Source organism: Amborella trichopoda, chromosome 3 (assembly GCF_054954075.1).
Source record: "Amborella trichopoda isolate Santa Cruz 75 chromosome 3, AtrichopodaSantaCruz75HAP2 v2.0, whole genome shotgun sequence".
Taxonomy (NCBI): Eukaryota; Viridiplantae; Streptophyta; class Magnoliopsida; order Amborellales; family Amborellaceae; genus Amborella; species Amborella trichopoda.
The window spans coordinates 4,146,352-4,168,922 of NC_142338.1; the positions used below are offsets into that span (position 1 = coordinate 4,146,352).

General features: G+C 36.2%; 1 protein-coding gene across 1 annotated transcript; it reads left to right on the plus strand.

Moving 5' to 3' along the window:
• The first annotated feature begins 26 nt into the window (after positions 1-26).
• On the plus strand, positions 27-21,550 carry OEP16-3 (Mitochondrial import inner membrane translocase subunit Tim17/Tim22/Tim23 family protein). The gene is made up of 3 exons (XM_006850005.4): positions 27-73; positions 349-732; positions 21,058-21,550. The coding sequence occupies exons 2-3, from the start codon at positions 402-404 to the stop codon at positions 21,201-21,203; spliced, it is 477 nt and encodes a 158-aa protein (XP_006850068.1). The 5' UTR covers positions 27-73; positions 349-401; the 3' UTR covers positions 21,204-21,550.
• Positions 21,551-22,571: the final 1,021 nt, after the last annotated feature.

Here is a 22,571-nt window from a genome sequence, read left to right on the forward strand (position 1 = left end):
ATTCTCTCTATCTTCTCTCTCAATCCGACGACTACTGTATATGAAGGGAGAAGCTCTAATTCTTCGTTTCACTGTAAGTCTACCTGTACCATTTCTCTTACATTTAATAGGATGATTGTTATGAACAAATGAATCTCCACTTTTTCTTTGAATTCAGACTTCTATTGCTATGATTTCTAAATTCTTTCATATGTTTGAAAACTTGTTTGGTTCGTTTTCCTATTTGAAACCATCAGAGCTTCGCAAATGGTTAAATCTTTATTTTTCTCCAATTTTCCGCTGTTTCTTTGCATTCACGTACGAGAAAACAGAGGTAAATTTAGGGTTCTTTCTCTATTGATTCATTAGGAACATTTTTGAGTTTTCCAAACAATTGATTGGGAGTATAGACGATAAAAGCCATGGATTCTTTGGAGTATGGATACCTATCAGATGATGATACTCCAGTGATGAAGACGATCAAGGGAGCAACCATGGGGTTAGTTGCAGGGACAGTGTGGGGAACTGTGGTTGCTTCCTGGCACGATGTGCCTAGGGTTGAGAGACATGTGGCCCTTCCTGGTCTCATAAGGACTGCAAAATTGATGGGGGATTATGGGGCTACTTATGCTGCAGTTGGTGGAGTTTATATTGGTGTTGAGCAATTGATGGAGAAATACAGGATGAAGAAGGATTTTGTTAATGGAGCAATTGGTGGTTTTGTTGCAGGAGCTACCATTTTTGGTTTCAAAGGTATTTCTGTTTCTTCTTTTTTCTGGTTATTGAAGCGTGCCTGAGATTGGTTTTTTAGTTGCCCTACCTGTTCATTTGTATTGATTGTTTCCTTATGTTGGTTATTTAGTTGCCCCACCTGTTCATTTGTATTGATTGTTTCCTTATGTGTTAATTAGTTGTCCCCATCTATATATTTCTTATTTTTTTCCCCTTTATTTCAGGTTATTGAATAGTGCCTAATATTGTTTCTAAGGTTCATGATTTGTTTGTTTCTTTTGATAAGGTTTTTTTATACGATTTGTCACCCTGATCTATGCATTAGTATTTTCTCTTATTTTCTGGTTATTGAGTTGTGCCTAATATTTCCTTATTTATTCTCCTTATCTGTTCGTTTCTTCTAATCATTAACTTTTGTTTTGATTAGTTGCCCCCATCTGTTTATCTCTTCTTCTTTTTGGGTCTTCTTTTTCGGTCATTGAATTGTGCCTAGGATGTTTTCTTGACTACCTGTCTGTTCATTTGTTTTCCTTGTTATCTTTATGTTTCGGATTTTTGAATTGGCTCTTTCAATATTGCTGTTGCTGGGCCACAAGTTTAGTTGTTTTCCTTTTCATTCTGAACTGATTGACTTGACAATAAATCAGTAATACATTTAACTCTGAGCTGGTTGACTTGAACAGTAAATCAATAATACATTTAGAACGATTACTCGTTATATAGCATTGATGCGCTGCGCATAGCATTGAAGAAGGAGCATTGTCCTATATGATTCTATTTTTTTAGATTTGTTTTGGTGTTTATGGTACTATAATTAGTGGGATTCTGCTTGTAGGGTAGCTTGCTTTTTGTAGCGCTCGAATGCTAACAAAATTGATAAGTTCCCAGATTAAATGAGTTCATAAGAGTTTGAATGACGACTTTTCCCATCGTACTTGTAAAGTAGTAGATTATGGATCTGTCATTTTGGAATTTTTCCTATGTGATTCCATGGATTCCTAGCTTGTTAAGTGCTCTGTAGAACCATTGCAAAGCCCTTGGGCCAAGTTTCTGAAACATTTTACATATTGGGGTCTTTGTCTAGCCAAGTCTTTCGAGTATAATTGAATTTATAAACTACAAGTTTCTTTAGTATCTAAAGAATCCTAGATAAAGGGATTTTGACCTTCTTAGCCTGGTGCTTGTAAAATGCTGCTTTCTGAGAGAAAACCACCCCTTTTAATTAATTTAAAATTAAAAGAAACCATATATAAGGATTAACAACCAGAGATACACGCCACTATGCAAGCACGGATCTTTCCATGACCGGGATTAATTTGTCATGTCAATCAACTGCCATAGCACTAAGGTAATAGATATGCAATATTAGATGTTGAATCTAGGTGCAAATGGGCTTTAAAATATGTGCTTAAAACAATAATCTAGGAAGAGTGAAGACAAGTTTATTGCTTTAGACACTTAATAAGGTATACCTGATTTAGCTTGATACTTTGGAAGTATGATTTCTGGAATGAGGGGCATACGAATTGGCTCCCATTTAACAACATGAAGCCATTATATGACACTAACTGCTTCATTGCCCATTGTATAACACACTTATCGAAATATAACAGCTGCAATATTGAAGTTACATATGCTTTCAAATATAAAATGAAAAAAAATATAACATATACTTTTCAAATATACTTTCCAAAGCAATGGTGGTGATGAATTCCTTCTTGATCATGGAATAAATCACTGAAAATCTTGCCCACGTACACTGAGGCAGAACCGTGTGGCCGAGAGAAAATATAGGCACATTGTGGGGAGTGCACTCTTTATAATGCACATGTGGAGTTCCTCTTGAGTTATGGAATGAGCGATTTCACACCACTATATATGTTATAAATTGGCTACCATTTACGGCAATTGGTGGAAAGTCCCTTATTTCATGTTGTATGGTAAGGCATCCTTATTTCAATGCTCGTCTTGTAGCAAAAGGATATACTATGAGCATGGATTAGACTGCGACGAGACCTTAAACCCTTAGTCAAAATGGGGATGATTAGACTCATTCTTTCTCAGGCTATGACACATGGTTGGCTATTACATCAACTATATGTGAAGAATGTGTTCCTCCATGGTAACTTGAAGGAAGAAGTATATGTGATGTAGCCGCTGAGTTATAGGTGGCTGAGAAAAGGCATTAACGGCATGGTTTGGAAGATTTTCAGACGAGATTTTCAAGAAATCAATATAATTACCTTCTTTTCATTGACATTAGGAAACATGGAATAACAATACTACTTCTATATGTTGATGACGTTATGATAATTTGAAATTCAGAGGAACACATAAGAGAGATTAAGTCTACTTTGACGAGCTTTCAAGTGAAAATCTTGGAAGAACTTAGTACTTCTTGGGAGTACAAATGGATAAAAGAGAAGGCTGATTGATCTTCACAGAAAAAGTATGCATTAGACCTGCTTAGTAGAATTAGGATGAAAGAATGTAAGCCGAATATTACTTCTGCTTCTATAAATCAAAAGCTAAAGGAAGAAGACATTGAACTTTATGACGATCGAAGACAATAATGTAACATTGTTGGAGCTTTGAGAAATACCTCACGTTCACGAGGCTAGACATTGTCGTTGTCACATATCATCTATCACCATACAAGCATGAACTGAGAGTGGGGTATATGGATGCAGTCAAACAAACATTTTTTTTGAGAGAAAGGTTAATTTTTGAATAGAAGGTGTAAACTTACATGAAGAAGAAATATCAGACGGCATCCCACAAGTTGGGTGCTCAGACTACATTTGTATTTGTTAGGGTGGGAAAGAGAAAAGAAGGGGGAAAAGAAGAGAGAAGAACGAGGAGAGAGAGACTAAAATTTAAAGCAAACTAATATCCATCGAGAAGTTCATTATTAAAAATATTGCTCTACAGTAAACAGAAGAAGAGAGGGCATTGCAAAAATCATTGCAAGAGCCAGGAGTAAAGAGAGCTACTGCATGAGTTTGAAGTCGGGAAAGGTCTGGGGTTGCTGCTGTTGGAGTTAAAAGCTGAGACACAACTTGGCTCTGTGGTGAGTGTAGGGGAATTTGGGGCAGGGGTTGCTGATGTGGTGATGCAATCAAACAAATAGTAAGGTAATATAAGGTACAATGAGTGATGGATTAGTATACTCCCAATGTATGTTGTCATGCAGATTCTTTAGTTGTTGTGGCTTTTTCGAGTGCAGATTGGGCAAGAGACCTTGATTGAAAGAGGTCCATTTCTGGGTACTGTGTATTTTTTGGTAGGAATCTTATTCGTTCAGTAGAAAACAAAGGATTGTTGCACGTTCTAAGCACTAAAGCAACGGAGATGGATGGCTGCTCTTACATTGGGTTCATCATCAGTATTGTCCTCCTTACATACACTTCTTCCTCCTGTGTCTCATGCGAGTCAGCCTCCTCGTCTTCAATCTCTGGAACTGATGCCAATGTCAAACCAATTCTCTTCCTTCGTGATTTAGTGCTGCGCGGCATACAACCAAGTAAGGTACTCATCATTGAACACCCGCTCTGATTGTGGATGTACTATCAACTCACTTGGTTCATCTGGTTCATCTAATACAATTGGGTCCACATCCATGTGCTCTTGGAGATTCAAATACAAGAAACCCCAAATTAACCGATCACTGAGTATCACACACTCAAACTCGAAATATATAAAATTGATAATCTAATAACAAGCCCAAGTTATCGTGTGCAATAAAATTAGGTAAAATAAATAAGAGATGGAATACCCCAATCACAAGAGGAAATCAAGAGCAAACCACAACACCAAATTTTACGTGGTTCACCCTGTAGGGCTATGTCCACAGGCAAGCCGGCAAGCAAAATTCCATTGTCAAAGAGAAATTTACCAGGGGGATATAATGTTACTTCAATGGAAAAAACCGGTGAAAATCCTCACCAAAATATCTTCTTGAAACCACCTAAATCTCACGATTTACCTAGTGATTCTCTTTGGATGATCCAAGAATTTGAGCAATACAAGCTCACACAATCTCTCTACAAGGAGGGACTAGAGATCACCTTCTTGACCTCTTTCCTTTTCTCCCCTTTACCAAAAGGAAACCCTACCTTTTTAGAGAGTGAAAGAAAGGAAAATCCAAGAAGGAAAATCATAGGGGAAATGGCGCCTGTTACACCTTTTTTAACTTACAGTAACTTAGTGACCAAAAAAGACCCAATACATTTACATAAAAGACAAATTTGTCCATGGTGATTTTCTATCACCATTAGCAATCTCCACTTTGATAGTAAATCACCTACTTGCCTTGTCGAGAATTCCCATGTTTACCTCTTCATGAAGCCTAGTGAAGCTAAGCGCCATTCTAACTTCTCAACCGGAAGCGTCTACGTGAGCATATCTGCCACATTCTCACCAACTTAACTAATCCATTTTCAACAGCTTGTCTAACATAATGGTATCAGACCAATATGTGCTTCATCCTCTTGTGGTAAACCGAATTTTTGGCGAATTACTAGCACTCATGTTATCACATAATGTTTCCATGGGTTTGGAGTTGATCCCCAACTCAGCCTTAAGAACTTCTTCTTTGCTTACTTCTGTTGCCGCCATGTATTCGGCCTTAGTGTTGACAATTGCATTGTTAACTGAAGCTTAGACATCCAACTTACTGGTCCATTTGCAAACTTGAAAACATAACCGGTAGTTGATCTTCCTCTATCAAGATCATCGGCATAATTTGCATCAATATAGGGGCATAGCCTTGAATGTGTCTCGAGCCTTTGCTAAATGTCATGGCATAATCACTTGTGTCTCTCAAATAGCAAAGCACCCATTTTGCACTTTCCCAATGAGCCTTTTCGGGATTTTCCATAAACCGATTCAAGACACCAATCGACTGTGCAATGTCTGGTCTAATACACACCATAGCAAACATTAGGCTTCTCACAACACTTGCATATGACACCCTAGCCATAGTCTTTTTCATCTTCAGTCTTTGGACTTTGCATGGAAGACAACTTGAAATGAGGAGCTAATGGAGTCTTTACTAGCTTTTGCCTTGCTCATACCAAATATCAAGCATGTTTTCCACAAAACTCTTTTGTGAAAGTGATAAAGTCCCCCCTCCATCATTCAATTCCAAGTATTTTTTTTGCTGGCCCGAGATCTTTCGTTTCATAATTCTTGCTCAAAGATGCCTTGAGCTCATTAATTCTAGCCTTATCCTTAAATGCAAAAGCATATCGTCAACATATAAGACAAAGATCAAATAAGAACCATCATTTAAAAAATTCCATATAAACACAATAGTCATAGTCACTCCTTTCGTATCCAAGACCAATCATGAACATGTCAAAAGTTTTGTTCCATTGTCTTGATACTTGCTCGAGTCCATATATGGATTTTTCAACTTGCACACTAGCCTTTCTTTTCTGTATTCAAGAATCCTTGTGGTTGTTGTATATATACTTCTTCAAGTTCACCATGTAAAAAGGCTGTTTTTACGTTCGTTTGTTTAAGTTCGAAATCATGTAATGTAACAAGCCCAAGCGCCAACCTAATGGAGTCTAACTTGACAACCAATGCAAAAATTTCAAGTCGACACCTTCCTTTTGTACAAAACCCTTTGCAACTAGCCTTGCAACCAACCGTTTTTCTACCTTTTGGTAATTCTACCAAATCCAAGGCTTGTTCTTTCTGAGTGCCAACATTTTTTCTTCCATGGCCTTCTTCCAAGATATGGAGTCATCCCCTTCCATAGCTTCTTGGTAAGTGTTTGGTTCTTCATTCATGACCACCGAAGCATGTAGTACTTCTACATAGTCCCTAAATGCTTGGGTGGAGAACTATCCATGTAGATCTTCTTGGCATGGATGGTGTAGTTTCTTCATGGAAATCGCTTGATTCACCAACTTGCCCTTCTTCATCAATGACCTCTTCATTGACACTTGTGGTTGCATCTTTCGATATATGTCCTTTACTAGATGATGGAAGAACATAGGGTTGAAAATCATTTTCGTGGGTATCATTTCGAGATTCTTCCTTTTCTTTAGTCTCCTTTCCTACACCTCTTGTCAACATTGAGGACTCATCGAAATGCACATCCCAGCTTGTAATTATTTTTTGTGCACTTGGATCCCATAACCGATATCCTTACACAATTTTGTTATACCTAACAAAAATGCTTTTCTTTGATTTTTGTTCAAGCTTATTCTTTTGGCAACTAGGAATTAAAACATAAGAATTACAACAAAAAATCTTTAAATCAGAATCATCACAAAGGATTCCGGACTATACCTCTTGGGGTGCTTTCTCCCTCAAAGCCACCAAAGGCCTATAGCTCTTGCTTCAATCCGGCATGGCTCAACATGCTTCTAGCTCGCTCCATCAAAGTGCAATTCATCCTTCCGCAACACCATTTCATTGGGGATTGTAGATTGTGGTGAAGTGTTTCTTGATTCTTTTACCTCTACAAATTTTGTAAACTCATCGAAATTGTACTCCTTCCCATTATCGGTTTGGAATGTCTTGATGTGGCACCCCGTACTCTTATCAACTTCAGCCTTAAATGCTTAAAGACAAAAAATGCATCACTCTTTTATTTAAGAGTGAACACCCATACCTTCCTTGAGAAATCATCTACAAAAGAAATAAAATACAATGCATCACCATATGACATAGTGGGTGAGGGCCCCCATAAATCCGAGTGAATGTATTCAAGTAGTCCTTTGCTTGTATGCTTCCGGTTTTGAAACTACGTCCATGTTGTTTTCCATAGACACAATGCTCACAAAATGCGGATTCCCCAAAGTTTTATGGTGGGAATTAGGTTCAACTTCATCAAAATCTCCATAGTTTCACTCAAGTGGCCCAACCTCCTATGCCATAAGCGTAAAAGATCATTACTCTCTCCACCATGGAATTGGCCTCATTATCAATAATGGAGCTTCCCAATAATTTATACAACTTACCAACTCTAACACTCTTGATCACAACAAGAGCACGCTTGGTAAATTTATAGCCATCGAAATCTAAAAAAGAAAAGGAAAATAAACTCTTCTTCAAGTCTGATACATGCCAAACATTCTCAAGTGTGCGAATACTTCCATCATACATCCTTAATTTTATTGAGCCAATTCAGACCATTTTACTACTTGAATTATTCCCCATCAACACGGAACCACCATCAGATGGTTCATATGAACTAAACCATGACTTGTGCGCGCATAGTACCACCATCCAATATCCAATTTTGATGAAATTCGGGATTGCATCCTACGGTATAAACTTCATCTTTGATAAAATCGGGTGTAGATTCTTCCACTTGATTTACCTTTTTTTTGAACTCATTGGTTTCCCTTACTTTTTCGAATATTTCCTTTCCTTTTCGCACAATTTTTCTTTAAACGACCTGCTTTATCACATCCCCAACAAACAAACTTGTTTTCCCGACCGTTAGACTTTGATCAACCTTTGGGCTTACCATTTGAAGAATTTTGAGAAGAATTACCTCTCTCACTTGAACGACCCCTTGATATGTGAACTTATTTTAGTTCTCCAATAGATGCTTTTATCCGAAGTTCATCTTCATGCAAAGTACTACAGACCATTCTCAAGTCAAGTGAGTCCTCTTTAGTGCAACTTAAAGTTGCCACTAAATTATTACAACTTTCTGGTAAAGTACATAATAACATTACCACCTTACCCTACCCTCATCTTTCATTTTTCGCAAACACTTTTAAATTCACAAATAATATTATTGAAAGTGTCTAAATGATCGGCAACTTTTGTCCCCTCTTTCATCCTCAGACTAAACAATTTTCTCTTAGTAGAATCTGATTTTTAAGAGATTTCTTTTGGTAAACACTCTCCAACTTCTCCCACAAATCATTTGCTGTCTTCTCTCCAACTATATTGAATAAGACCCTATTGGCGAAACACCATCAAATTGTAGCCATATTCCGTTTGTTTTTTTTTTAATAATTCTTTATATAATCCTTGTTGGACCAAGGCGAAGCGATATGCACCGAGGAGCAAGTCGTGAAGCAGAAGTCAAACTCCAAGGAACGAGAAAGGTTCCTTTGGTTATGACTCGAGAAAGGGTGTCTACTCTCCGACAGGTTCAAGTCAATCGAACAAGTAGAGCGTGCAAGTCGAAGAGTGAGACGCAATATGAGCAATGAGACCAGAGCAAAATGCGCAGTAGGTGTATCAAAAGCAAGATTCGAAGCGTGCAAGGTGTGAACCAAATGATGTAACGAGATTCAAAGCGTTCAAGGTTTTAAGGAAATCATGAATCTAACTCAAAAGGACTAATGCTTTGATACCACTTGTTGAAAATTCAAATACCCAAATCCCTAATTTAATTAATAACCCAATATCACACACTCAAACCCAAAATATGTGAAATCGATAATCTAATAACAAGCCCAAGTAATTGTGTGCAATAAAATCAGGAAAAATAAATATGAGATGGAGGACCCCAATCACAAGAGGAAATCAAGTGCAAACCACAACGTGGTTCACCCAGCGTTTTAAAAAACGCCGAGTCGAACCGGACTCGCCCGGTTCGACTCGGAAATAGTGAAAAAGGAACCGGATCGCCCCGAAAATCGGAAATCGTCCGGTTCTAGAGAGAACCGGATGATTCTGTACAGTGAATCGCCGATTCACTGTACGGAATCGGCGAGTCCGAACAGTGAATCGGCGATTCCGTACGGAACTTTTTTTTTTTTTTTTTTTTTTTTTTTTTTTTTTTTTTTTTTTTTTTTTTTTTTTTTTTTTTGGTAATCCATGATAGATTTTTTTTGTAATCCATGATCGAATTTTTTGGTTTTTTGTAACCCATAATAGAATTTTTTGTAATCCATGATCGAAATGTTTGTTTTCTTTTCTTGTAATCCATGATCGATTTTTTTGTTTTTTTTTTTTTTTTGTAACCCATGATAGAATTTTTTGTAATCCATGATCGAATGTTTTGTAATATATGATCGAAATGTTTGTTTTTTTTTTGTAATCCATGATTGAAATGTTTGTTTGTTTTTTTTTAATCCATGATTGAATTTTTTGTTTTTTGCTTTTTTTGTAACCCATGATAGAGTTTTTTGTAATCCATGATTGAATTTTTTGTAATCCATGATCGAACTATTTTTTTCTTTTTCTGTAATCCACGATTGAATTTTTTGTTTTTTTTGTTTGTTTTTTTTTGTAATCCATGATCGAATTTTATGTAATCCATGATCGAATTTTATGTAATCCATGATTGAATTTTTTGAAAATTTGTGATTTTTTTTGTTTAATCCATGATCGAATTTTTTTTTGTAATCCATGATAGAATTTTTTGAAAATTTGTGATTTTTTTTTTAATCCATGATAGATTTTTTTGAAAATTTGTTTTTTTTTTTTTTTTAATCCATATTATTCAAAGAGAAAACGAGAGAGATGATGATTCTGAGGCCACCCTATCCCAACCATATTATTCACATATCGAGTCCCAACAGCAACAGTGTAGGGATGAGCACGAAATACTGTAAATTAAATGCTGAATGGCGGTTCATGCAGGGAAAGAACATATCAATATTTGCATATTCATTCAAAAACATGAAAATTCTTAATGGAGTACCCTCATTTTTTATTGAATTCCTAAAAACCAATATTTATAATGAATTTTAATAATTTTTTCGGATTTTTTTGAAGCTTTATTCTGACCGATTCACCCGATTCCGATCCGGATCGCCGATTCGCCGATCCGGATCGGTTTTTGAAAAGCCCGATCCGGGTCACCGATCCGGTTTTTAAACCATTGGGTTCACCCAGCGTTTTAAAAATCGCCGAGTCGAACCGGACTCGCCCGGTTCGACTCGGAATTCACGAAAAAGGGACCGGATCGGTTCAAAAACCGGGAATCGTCCGGTTCTAGAGAGAACCGGACGATTCCGCACAGTGACTCGCCGATTCACTGTGCGGAATCGGCGAGTCCGTGAAGAACACGGGTTGCACAGTGTTCTTCACGGATTTTTTTCAAATTTGTCATTTTTTGATCACTTTTTTTGTTTTTTTCGGCACGTGATCTGTTTTTCAGGCTGTAAACAGCTTTATTCAGCTTTTTTAACGATTTAATGGTGGAAAAATTGGTTGTTTTTGGATCAAGAAAAATTCGGGGTTTAGGGTTTCCGCCATTTTTGAAATTTCATGCCAAATAGGGCATGAATCTTTCAAAATTTGTTGGCATATTGATCTTAAAGCTGTGAATCAAAAGATTTTGTTACTAATTTGTGAAAATCGTTGAGAAAAACAGACTTTTTTGGAGATTGAAGGCTTCGGTTCACAAAAACAGGTAAGAACTTTGGGTTTTTTTGTTTTTCCGCCATTTGATTTATTTCATGGCATATTTTGAACAAAATGAGTTCAATAATTAGGGTTTTTAATCTTTATTGTGTCTAGTATGATTTAAAATTTTTAATTTTACGTAATCTGGTCAATTACAGCAAGAAATTTGATATGAACAGTGAGATGTCAGGGGAAAAAAATTCCGCTGTTTTTTTTTTTTTTTTCCGCCTTTTGATTTTGTTTTCATGATATATTAGAAATAATGTGTTAAAAATTTAGGTTTTTGATTCCTTATATTGTTGTTTATCAGAAAATATAGTCAATTGGATGTAATTTATTCACTTGGAGGTGAATTTTTGAGTTAAAATCGCTTATGTAAAACGACTCTGTGAAGAACAAATTTTTTTTTTTTTTTTTTTTTTTTTTTTTTTTTTTTTTTTTTTTTTGTTGCCCATGATAGAATTTTTTGTAATCTATGATCGAATTTTTTGTAATCCATGATCAAAATGTTTGTTTTTTTTTCTTGTAATCCATGATCGAATTTTATTTTTTATTTTTTATTTTTGTAACCCATGATAGAATTTTTTGTAATCCATGATCGAATGTTTTGTAATCCATGATCGAAATGTTTGTTTTTTTTTGTAATCCATGATCGAATTTTTTGTTTTTTGTTTTTTATGTAACCCATGATAGAGTTTTTTGTAATCTATGATTGAATTTTTTGTTATCCATGATGTAATTGTTTTTTTCTTTTTTAGTAATCCACGATCGAATTTTTTGTTTTTTTTTGTTTTTTTTTTTTGTAATGCATGATCGAATTTTATGTAATCCATGAACGAATTTCTTGTAATCCATGATAGAATTTTCTGTAATCCATGATCGACTTTTTTGTAATCCATGATCGAATTTTATGTAATCCATGATCGAATTTTTTGTAATCCATGATCGAATTTTCTGTAATCCATGATCAACTTTTTTGTAATCCATGATCAAAATGTTTGTTTTTTTTACTTGTAATCCTTGATCGAATTTTTTGTGTTTTTTTTTTTTTTGTAACCCATGATTGAATTTTTTGTAATCCATGATGGAATTGTTTTTTTTTGTTCTTGTAATCCACGATCGAATTTTTTGTTTTTTTATGTTTTTTTTTTTTTTTGTAATCCATGATCGAATTTTATGTAATCCATGATCGAATTTTATGTAATCCATGATCGAATTTTATGTAATCCATGATCGAATTTTTTGTAATCCATTATCGAATTTTTAGAAAATTTATGAATTTTTTTTTTTAATCCATGATCGAACTTTTTGAAAATTTGTTAATTTTTTTTTTAATCCATGATCGAATTTTTTGAAAATTTGCTGTACTTTTTTTTTTTATTTCTTTTTATCCATGATCGAATTTTTTGAAAAATGATGATTTTTCGAAAAGATGTGAAAATCGTGATAAAGTTTTGATTATCATGATGTATTAAACATTTAAACCTAATTTTTAATTTTTATTGTTTGAGTTTGCTGTAATTTTTTTTTTTTTTTTTTTCATGATCGAATTTTTTGAAAATTGATGATTTTCCGAAAAGATGTGAAAATCGTGACAAGGTTTTAATTATCATGAGGTATTAAACCATATTTTAAATTTTTATTGTTAAAGTTTTTGTTGAAAAAATTGTATGTTGATGGATTATTTATGCAAAAAAATGCATGTTATTATATTTTCAATACAAAACTGTATTTTTTTTATTTGTTGTTCATGGATTTTTAAGTTGGAATGAATGATGTTAGCCGGCTCTTTGAAGAATTGTTTTTATTATTAATTTTTTAATGCAAAAAATGTATGTTCTTGATAATTGAGTTGTAGCCATGCTTGGAGCTTGCATTTTGTATTATTCTAAATGTTTGTAATTGATATGTACGAAATATTATTGTCAAAAAAGGTATTTTGCAATAACAAATAACAACGAATATGACTACATGAACTACCGCAACATATTATCACTACATATTGTGATTATTTTTCTTTTTGAACTGTCAGGTTAATTTAAACTTTTTACATCTTAAAACAGTTGAATCATGTCAAGATCTATAGAAGACCCTGCATGGCAACATGGGGTCAGACTTGATCTCAACAAGAAAGACAAAATTATTTGTAATTACTGTCAAAGAGTGATAAGTAGTGGGGTACATAGGTTCAAGCAACACTTGGCAGGGGTTAAGGGAGAAGTTTCTGCATGCACTAGTGTCCCTAGTAATGTAAAAAAACAGATGGTGGCAATTCTTAATGCTAGCAAAGGTAAAAAAATTGCCAAACATAGGACATATCAATATTCGCATATTCATCCAAAAACATGAAAATTCTTAATGGAGTACCCTCATTTTTTATTGAATTCCTAAAAAACAATATTTATAATGAATTTTAATAATTTTTTCGGATTTTTTTGAAGATTTATTCTGACCGATTCACCCGATTCCGATCCGGACCGCCGATTCGCCGATCCGGATCGCCGATTCGCCGATCCGGATCGGTTTTTGAAAAGCCCGATCCGGGTCACCGATCCGGTTTTTAAACCATTGGGTTCACCCTATAGGGCTACCTCCACAGCATGCCGATAAGAAAAATTCCACTATCAATGAGAAATTTACAAGGGGGATATATTGTTACTCTCAATGGAGAAAACTAGTAAAAATTCTCACCAAAATACCTTATTGAAACCACCCAAAACACACGATTTACCTTGTTATTCTCTTCGGATGATCCAAGAACTTGAGCAATGTAAGCTTCACACGATCTCTCCACAAAGAGGGGGCAAGAAATCACCTTCTTGACCTCTTTCCCTTCCTCCCCTTCACCGAAAAGAATCAAATCCTTTCTAGAGAGAGAAAGAAAGGAAATCCCAAGAAGGAAAACCTTAGGCCAAATGGCACCTTTTACACCTTTTGTAACTTACAATAATTTAGTGACCAAAAAAGATCCCAAACATTTACATAAAAACTAATGTGCTCCATGGTGATTTTCTATCACCGTTTACATGTGCTTCAAGCATCTTTCCCTAGGGTGCTCGTATAATGGACATAGCCAAGATCAATCAGCTTTTGTTTCTCTAGCCGATTCCTTTTTTTTGGTATGGAGCTGCAATAAAAAGCAAAGATACAAGCAAAGGAGAAAAAATGTTACTTAACCAATGGTTGATAGATTTCAATTTTCTCACAATCTAGATTCAAGAAAATTGAAAACTAAGCAAATAAACATGTACGTGCTCAAATGTGCTCGAGTTGCCGCACAACGGGATTTTAAATATTAAATTTTAACACCAACTATACAAGTATAACAAAGTAAAGAGGAAACAATAAAGTCACCAATTACACTTAAAATATTAAAAAAAAAAAGAACAATAAAGTCACCAATTTTTAGTTTAATGTAAAATTCAAAGTTAAAAGTTCGAATGCTTTTTTTGGTGACCTGCTTGTGTAGTATCATGTTCTGAATCATGATGTAATGTCTAAAGTTCTTAACCACAACTTGATCTTGATCAACTCGCTACTTTGGATGTCATCTTGTATAGAAGGATGAGGGTGCAATCTCTCAAGTACATCAGAGAACCAGTAATTGTGATTGGATGGGCCATCAAACAAGTCAGGAGTTTGGGCCAATCAAAATTGATCCAATCATGATCAAATCGGATGGATTAGATTTTAAAAATTTGAACAAATAATATGATAACGGTCTAACAATGTGAAATAGATTACGAAAAAAAGCTGCCCAACTTTGTTAAGCCATTCTAACTAGACAAAACTGGCCAGTTGGACCTGTCAAAACCAGTCAAATATTGGTTTTGACTAGTTTTCAACCAAACCCGGTTTTTATTTTGGACTAAATCGGCCAATACATCAATTTTGCGATCCCATCTTGAAAACTATGCCTAGAACCATCCATTTATTATAAAATCTGATGCAATGGAAAGGTTCTTGAAATGAATAGGTGGATTCAAACTGTACCCAACTGCATGTAGGGCTCGGTAAAGCTGGGTATCCCATCTCCTATGTACGATCTCAAGTATGGGACATATTTTGTCTCATTAGCTTCACATCTCCATCCATCAATTGAAGCACTTTCACCGAAGGACTATGAATTGTTTTCAAGTAAAAAGTAGACTTGGGGCCAATAAGATGTGTTAGAAACAATTTTTTCGGCTTTCACCCATGTTGATGCTTTGATTACTTCTAGTCCACTTCTGAAGTGTACATACTCCTTAGGGGATCTTTTTGCTCACACAGGCTTAAAGAGTGATAAATGTCATGGTAAACCTAGTGGCTCATTCTCTCACTATTTGTCTCTTCTTTGCTAGCTCTCTTGTCATGCTTAGGACTAGGGTATGACTAAAGTTAAAACTGATGACAAATGTAGCCTTTGCAATTGCCATTTTAATCATAGATGTCTTTGCCCTGTCCTCAAGCATGAAATTGAGATAGTGAGCTGCTCAAGGAATCCAAAACATGTGCCTCCTCGTCAAAGTCAAGAGATGCTCAGGTGCATATTAATTAGCACCATTGTCAGTGTAATTTGTACCACGTTCTCTTTCCCAACAAAGTTTACAATATCATGCAACGACCACTGACCCGCACAAGTAGGTTGCATCATGTGACATTTGTATGATGCATCAATAGATTTCGTAGAAGTACCTAAGGGACAATCGACCAAAAAATTAGTAAATGCTTGAGATTTTCCATCAGTCCATCCATCACACATGACAGTCACCCCATATTTCTCCCACCCTTCACTTTGAGAACTCGAAAATTCTTCACATCTTTCATTGCAGCCTTCAAAAAGAAGGCTCCCTGGGCTCATGAAATGGAGAGGTTTAAGCCCGTTGCTGAATTCCTCATTGCCTTGACCGTGCGTGGTATTAAAAGGAATATCGGCTCGGAAAATCCACTTGGTGATGTATTTACACGTTATGCCTCTTTTTTTTATGTATCTATTTTCAAGTGTGGTTTCTTTTGCTTTTTTCCTCCTATCAACATCTATCACAACTTCGGGTTTAAGGGTACAAAATGTATTCATTGGCCCCTTTTGTGCCCAACATCTCCACCAACACCCTAAAACACTGTCCCTTACAACTCTATGCCCACTTCCAACTTTTGGAGTCTTCATATTCTTCATCATTACACATTTGTATCTCATCCAACTAGTCTTTTTGTTTTATTGTTTTCTTTTCTTTTCATAGGCTATCCAAATATGCCATAATCTCTCTTTTAATCTCATCCATTGTTTGAGGGCATACCCTCACATTCCCGATGATTCGGGCAGATGTTGCTTTGGGCAGATGTTGCTTTTGCTAGAAAATAATGCTGTTCTGACATAATATATAAAAAACACTATTTCAATCCCTTGGGTGTTAAATCCCAAATGTTACCATGCCAAATGTTGGGTATTTTATGAAGACAGACATTATTTTAGAAAAAGTGTAGTAGGACATGAAACTTTCCAAAAACGTTGTGGGGGTACAAAATGCATCCATTGGCCCCGTGGGGAGAGACCTTTTGCATTTTCACCAACACTTAAAACACTCTCCCTTATAACCCTATTCTCACTTCCAATTATGAAGTCTTCATGTTCTTCATCATTACATATTTGAATTTCATCCAACAATTCTTTTTGTTTCATTGTTTTCTTTTCTTCTCTTATCTCTCTTCTAAAATCGTCGTTGCTTGAGAGCGTACCTTTACATTCCCGATAATTCCTGCAAACTGTTGCTTTTGCTGGAAAATATCCCCCAAATATGTTGTTTTCTGACATAACATACAAAAACACTATTTCGATCCCTTGGCTTGTTAAGTCCCAAATATTTCCAAGCCGAATCCTTGTTACTTGATGAGGACGAAGATGTCGTTTCATAAAAAATGTAGTAAGACATGTAACTTACTGAAAAAGTTGATCGAAATTCCGATACAAAACCCAAAATAGATAAAAAAAAAAAAACTTTCTAGGTTTTAATCTCCTTGGACTTGAATCCCTCAAAATACTAGGTGAATCTTCATCCTAAACCTTCAAAATGATGCCCAAACAACAATCTCAAACAATTGCCCAAAGGTTCAAGGAAGAATCCCCAAATTTTTCATAAGTTTTGGAAACAAAAACAAGAATTGATTTTTTTTTTTTTGTTTTTGTTTTTTGGGGGGTGGTTCTTTTATCCCCTTAGAACCATGGAAATATGGTTCTAAGGATTTTTGGGAGGGTTAGGGGGATTATATTTTTTTCCTTGCTCTTGGGTAAGGTTTCCACCCACAAGGGGAACCTATGTGGGCGGATCGTGCCTAATTTGTTGCTCCTGCATTTGCAGGTGCATCACAAATTCCCGCTTGTAGGGGTGGGGTTGTGGTGCCCCTGGCCACATGACATATCATGCGGCTGCATTTGATAGTGATGATCATGATACTGAATGTCAAGAGTGCAAGCCTTGTGGGAAAAATAAAAAACCATATTACTGCCAGTACATGAACTCATTTGAAGCCTCGTGGCCCTCCCTTCCTGCCCCCTTACAGTCATCCTTCTTAATGGCACCAAGAATCCGACTCCAGGTGCAATATCTGATTATGTCACTAATGGAGCAGCCCCATTCAAACACGAATTAATCATTCAATCACTGGATTCTGCAAATTACCTCATTTTCATGTTTTTGCTGACTTCCATTATTTTTTTATTTCTGAAAATCTTATGGTTTTTCATGTACTGCTAACTTTCATAGCTTCCAGCTAGTTTAGTTTGCTGTCTGAACCTCTGACCAGTGGAACCCATCTGCTGTAGTATTACCTATTATTCTATAAATTTGCAGTACTAGATCAAAGGTCCAAAGTCTACTGTGCAAAAGATATAGGAGGGTGACTTTCTTAGTTCTTATGCATTGTGCTCAACACTAGATCAAAGGTCCAAAGCCTACTGTGCAAAAGATATAGTAGGGTGATTTTCTTAGTTCTTATGCATTGAAGGAGACTGGAGCATGTACCCAACTCAGTAGAGGACTTTCTATCACTTCACCATAAGATTGTTCTCATTGTCAAGGCATGAGGTATCATTCTAAACAATGCAAAATCAGGGTAGCTTGTGGTATCACTCATCTTTAATTGTGGGATTACATTAGTCTGTAATTGTTCTCACAGAAAAAGGGCTAATCCTCGTGTACTTCAGCAGAAAATAACAAGCTCACACTTTGATAGTGGATCCATAAAATTCCAGTCTTTAGATATGTCGAACTATTTATATCATAGTTGTCAGGTGCGGGTTCGTTCCCGGGAGGGAGGAGCTGGCTCGGGTCTGCAGAACCATGGATTGTTGGAAGCTCCTTGTGGTTGGGATCGTCGTCCGTACAATTCTATATCAAGGGATCACGATCCTTGTCACAGGGCAGCGCGATTTCATGAGGAAGGAATCACAATAGTATGTTTTAAGGGATCGAGAATGATGCGTGGGTTCACTGTACCATTGGGCATAAACCTGAATATGTGCATATGAATCAGTGCCGAATATAAGAAACATCCTATGCACTCTGTCATACACTTGAGAACTGTGGTTCAAACCTGCTGGGAACAAGGATCACAATATAGAGATCACGTTCCATCCAAGAACCCTAGCTGGAATCGCGGGATCGAGGTTCCGGAGCAGGTATGTGACCTTTCCTACAAGGTTCCAGCAACTATGACTTATATTGTCTGAAAAAGATCTAAGAACCTTTATTCTAGTATGGATTTGTGCCCACAAGATTCTGAAATCAGGGATCTATTTTTAAGGACACCTGATATTATGCTTCCCATAAGTACCGTTGTAATATTAGCCACACTTATTTTTTGTACTTTTTTTCTGGTAAATTGTCATACTCATCCTTCTTATCATTAGAGTTCCTTGTCAATTATCTACATTGTGGGTCAAAAATTATATTTTACAAAAGTGTCTTCTGGTTTTGGGAGCTTGAATTAGACCTTCTGGTTAATTTTGTGGGAGGATTCACTTGTTCCGGCATCTATTCCTTACGAGCTCTAGGCATGGTCTGCTAAATCATGCACAGGCTCATGCATGATGTAATTTACTCATCTGTGCGCAACTACGCTATGTACGTGTAGATTCATGTAGGCATAAAACTTGTGGACTTGATCAATAAAACTAAGATACATATAATGAATGCACATGTAAGTCTAGGCTAGTGTATTACATGTGTCCTATACCTAGTGACGGTCATATCGTCAAAGATTTTTCCCAACTAATTGGGGTCGGCTCATGAATCCTGGTCCGTCATTCTGCTCTATTAAGGGTCATACCCTTAGTGAAACCATAAGCCCTCATATATTTTCTCACTACTTCTAACTATGTCCTTTTGGGTCTATCCCTTATCCTTTATTAACCTTTTATTCGAACTATCTCGCACCTCCTAACAGGTGCTCTATTGGGTCTGTACCACATATGGCCAGCCCACCTAAATCTACTACTATTTATTAACTTATCACCTATTGGTGCCACATCTAAATTTTTTTGAATATCTTCATTTCGAATTCTATCCCTTCTTTGTCTTGCCACTCATCCATCTCAACATCCTCGTCTCTACTACACTTCTTTTATGAGTATATATTATTTTTTGACTGCTTGATATTCCATCCCATAGAGCAAAGCTGGTCTCACAGTTGTCCTATAGAACTTACCCTTCAGCTTCATTGGTACGTGGCGATCACATAAAATTCCGGTTGCACATCTCCTCTTTGCCCACGCAGTTCTAATTCTATGTACAACATCTTCCTCAATCTCCTTATTTTTCTTTATTAATGACCCAAGATATCGAAAGTGCGCTATTTATTGTATTTCCTGACCGTCAATTTTAACTACTTCATTGTCTCTACTCCTATTATTACTAAACTTGCATTCTATATACTCTGTCTTAGTCCGGCTAATTTTAAAACCTTTAGATTCTAGAGCATCCCTCCAATGTCCTAGCTTTGTGTTGATGCCATAGTCTCATTGATCAAAACTATGCCATTTGCGAACAATATGCACCATAGTACCGCATCTTGTAGGTGTCTAGTTAACTCGTCCATAACTAAGACAAAGAGGTATGGACTCAATGCTTACACTTGATGTAGACCTATTGTAACTGAAAGCTCACTCGTCTCTCCATTAGTTGTTCGTACGCTTGTTAGCGCTCCAACATACATATCTCTCACCAAGTCAATGTAGTGTCTGGAAACTCCTTTCTTTTCCAACACCCACCAAATCAAATCTTGAGGTACTCTATCCTAAGTTTTCTCTATAATAAGCTTTCTCTAGATCAATAAAAGACCATGTGAAGGTCTTTTCCCTTCGCCCTAAGTAGAAAAATAGCCTCAGTTGTTGACCTCTTTGAGGCATGAAACGGAATTGGTTTTTTGTTGTTTTATATTTTAGTCGTTGCTCAATCACTCTCTCCCAGAGCTTCATAATGTTGGCTCATAAGTTTGAGCTCCCGATAGTTCGTACAATTCTGTGTATCTCTTTTGTTCTTGTAAATAGGTACCACAGTACTTTTCCACCATTCGTTTGGCATTTTCTTTCTTCTAAACACTTTGTTAAATTTCTTGGTCAGCCAATCAATGCCAATCTTCCCCATGCACTGCCAAACCTCAATACCATCTGGTCCTAAAGCCGTTCCTATCTTCATCCTTTACAAAGCTTCTTTCACTTATGATATTCTAAACCTACGAATCTATCTATGACCTCCGCCCTCATTTATGGAAACAGTTCCTATACCTAGTGGCTATAATAGATAAAATTGGTCATCATGCCCCATGTTGCCGCATTCTTATTTCTAATCTTGGGATGGCCAGAACTTACCAAAAAGAGAAGCAAATCGAGTGTTTTTGTCTAATCGTTTATATGCTAGTGTTCTTATTGGTCTTCTTGTATTTTCTTGCAGTTTGATCAAGTTTATTGATTCTTGTATCATATCAAGACTTTTGTTTTAGCCCTTCAAATAAAAACAATTCCTGTTTTGGCAGCGAGGAGCATCCCCACTGCGCTTTCTGCTGGTGCAGCACTTGCCGTCACTTCTGCAATTGTCGATATCGGGGGTCAGACCACAAGAATTGACAATGGAAAGGAGTATTACCCTTACACCACTGAGAAGGGACCTTCTGTTAGTTAGCTCATGGTTCCATTTCTCTCACTCTAAATAAGTAGTATAGGATCTTCTATCAAAGCATTTACTCTTTCTTAGAGGAGAGCTTATTACTTCGGAGAGTAATGGATTTGCATTTGTGGTTTGGACTGTGTCTTCTTTCGTCTCTTTACTGAAATTTCATATGTTGTTTCATGGATATGTGGATTTTGCTACTTTGCACTAGTGCTGGATAAAAAGAGAAAAAGGAAAAGGGAGGCCTTTGAGGTAACTCCTGGTTCTTTGTTGTTGGTCTGTATTCGTTGTGGGGATTCCATGAACTGAAATTGAAATGTGGATTGAGAAAGGAGAGAAGGAAATAAGTTTTCAGGAGATACAGCAGGTTTTAACCGGAACTTTTTTTACTGAGTTAAGAGGTTTTATATTCTTTATCATCATCTGAGTCTTATTTCATGTAGCCGACCCTAGAAAAAAGAGAATTAGTGTTTTAATCGAGGTAGTGGAGGTTTTCATCGAAGGATGTTTTGCTGTTATTGGGTATTTTTATTTTTATTAGTTTTTTGGAATTTCTTACTCATCCTCGGAACTTTGAGGAAACTGGTCTAATATTAGTGTGAGGGCCCATCTTGGAAAACTCAGTTGCCAGTTTGAAGCGGCTTTCAAGTCCCAAAAACAATAAAGTTGCATCTCTCTCTCTGCTGGACTGAATTTGCGGCTGTGTTACCTTTCTCAAATTCACTTAGTATCGAAATGTGTTGAAGTCCAGTGATTGAAAAATTGGCCGAGTAAAAACTACTCAGCCGAGTTACTCGGGCTTGGGCCCTTGCTGAGCCCGAGTTGTCCCAAGTTGGGTGTCCAACTTGGGGATATTAAAAAAATTTCAAAAAGAATCATAAAAAATCCTAAAAAATAAGGAATTTATTTGCGTTATGTTTTTTTTACGGTTTCTATCATTTTGGCAAAGATTGACAAGTGTTATTAGGCATAAATACTTATTTTTATATTTTTTCCTCTTTTCTGGATTAAGTGTTTTACTTTATTTTACTTTAAACGTTCATTTTTTATATTAAAAAGGTTATAATTTTTTTACCTTGTTTTTACTGCTACAGTACTCAACACTAATCGGACTGAGTAACTCGGACTCGGCCCAAGTAATCGGCTCGGGCCAGGGCTGGCTACTCGGTCCGAGTTGCACAATCTAACACTAGTTAAGTCCATATGATCCTTGGGATTCCTTTTTAGCATTCAAAAATTTTCCAAGCTGTCGAGAAAGATGACATTGAATAACAGGTTGACCCGATTTTTATTCTGAAGGAAACGTTTATTATCTTAAACAAGTTGATTGTACCATTCGTCATTGCATTATTGATCTGCTGACAACACAATATTGAACGA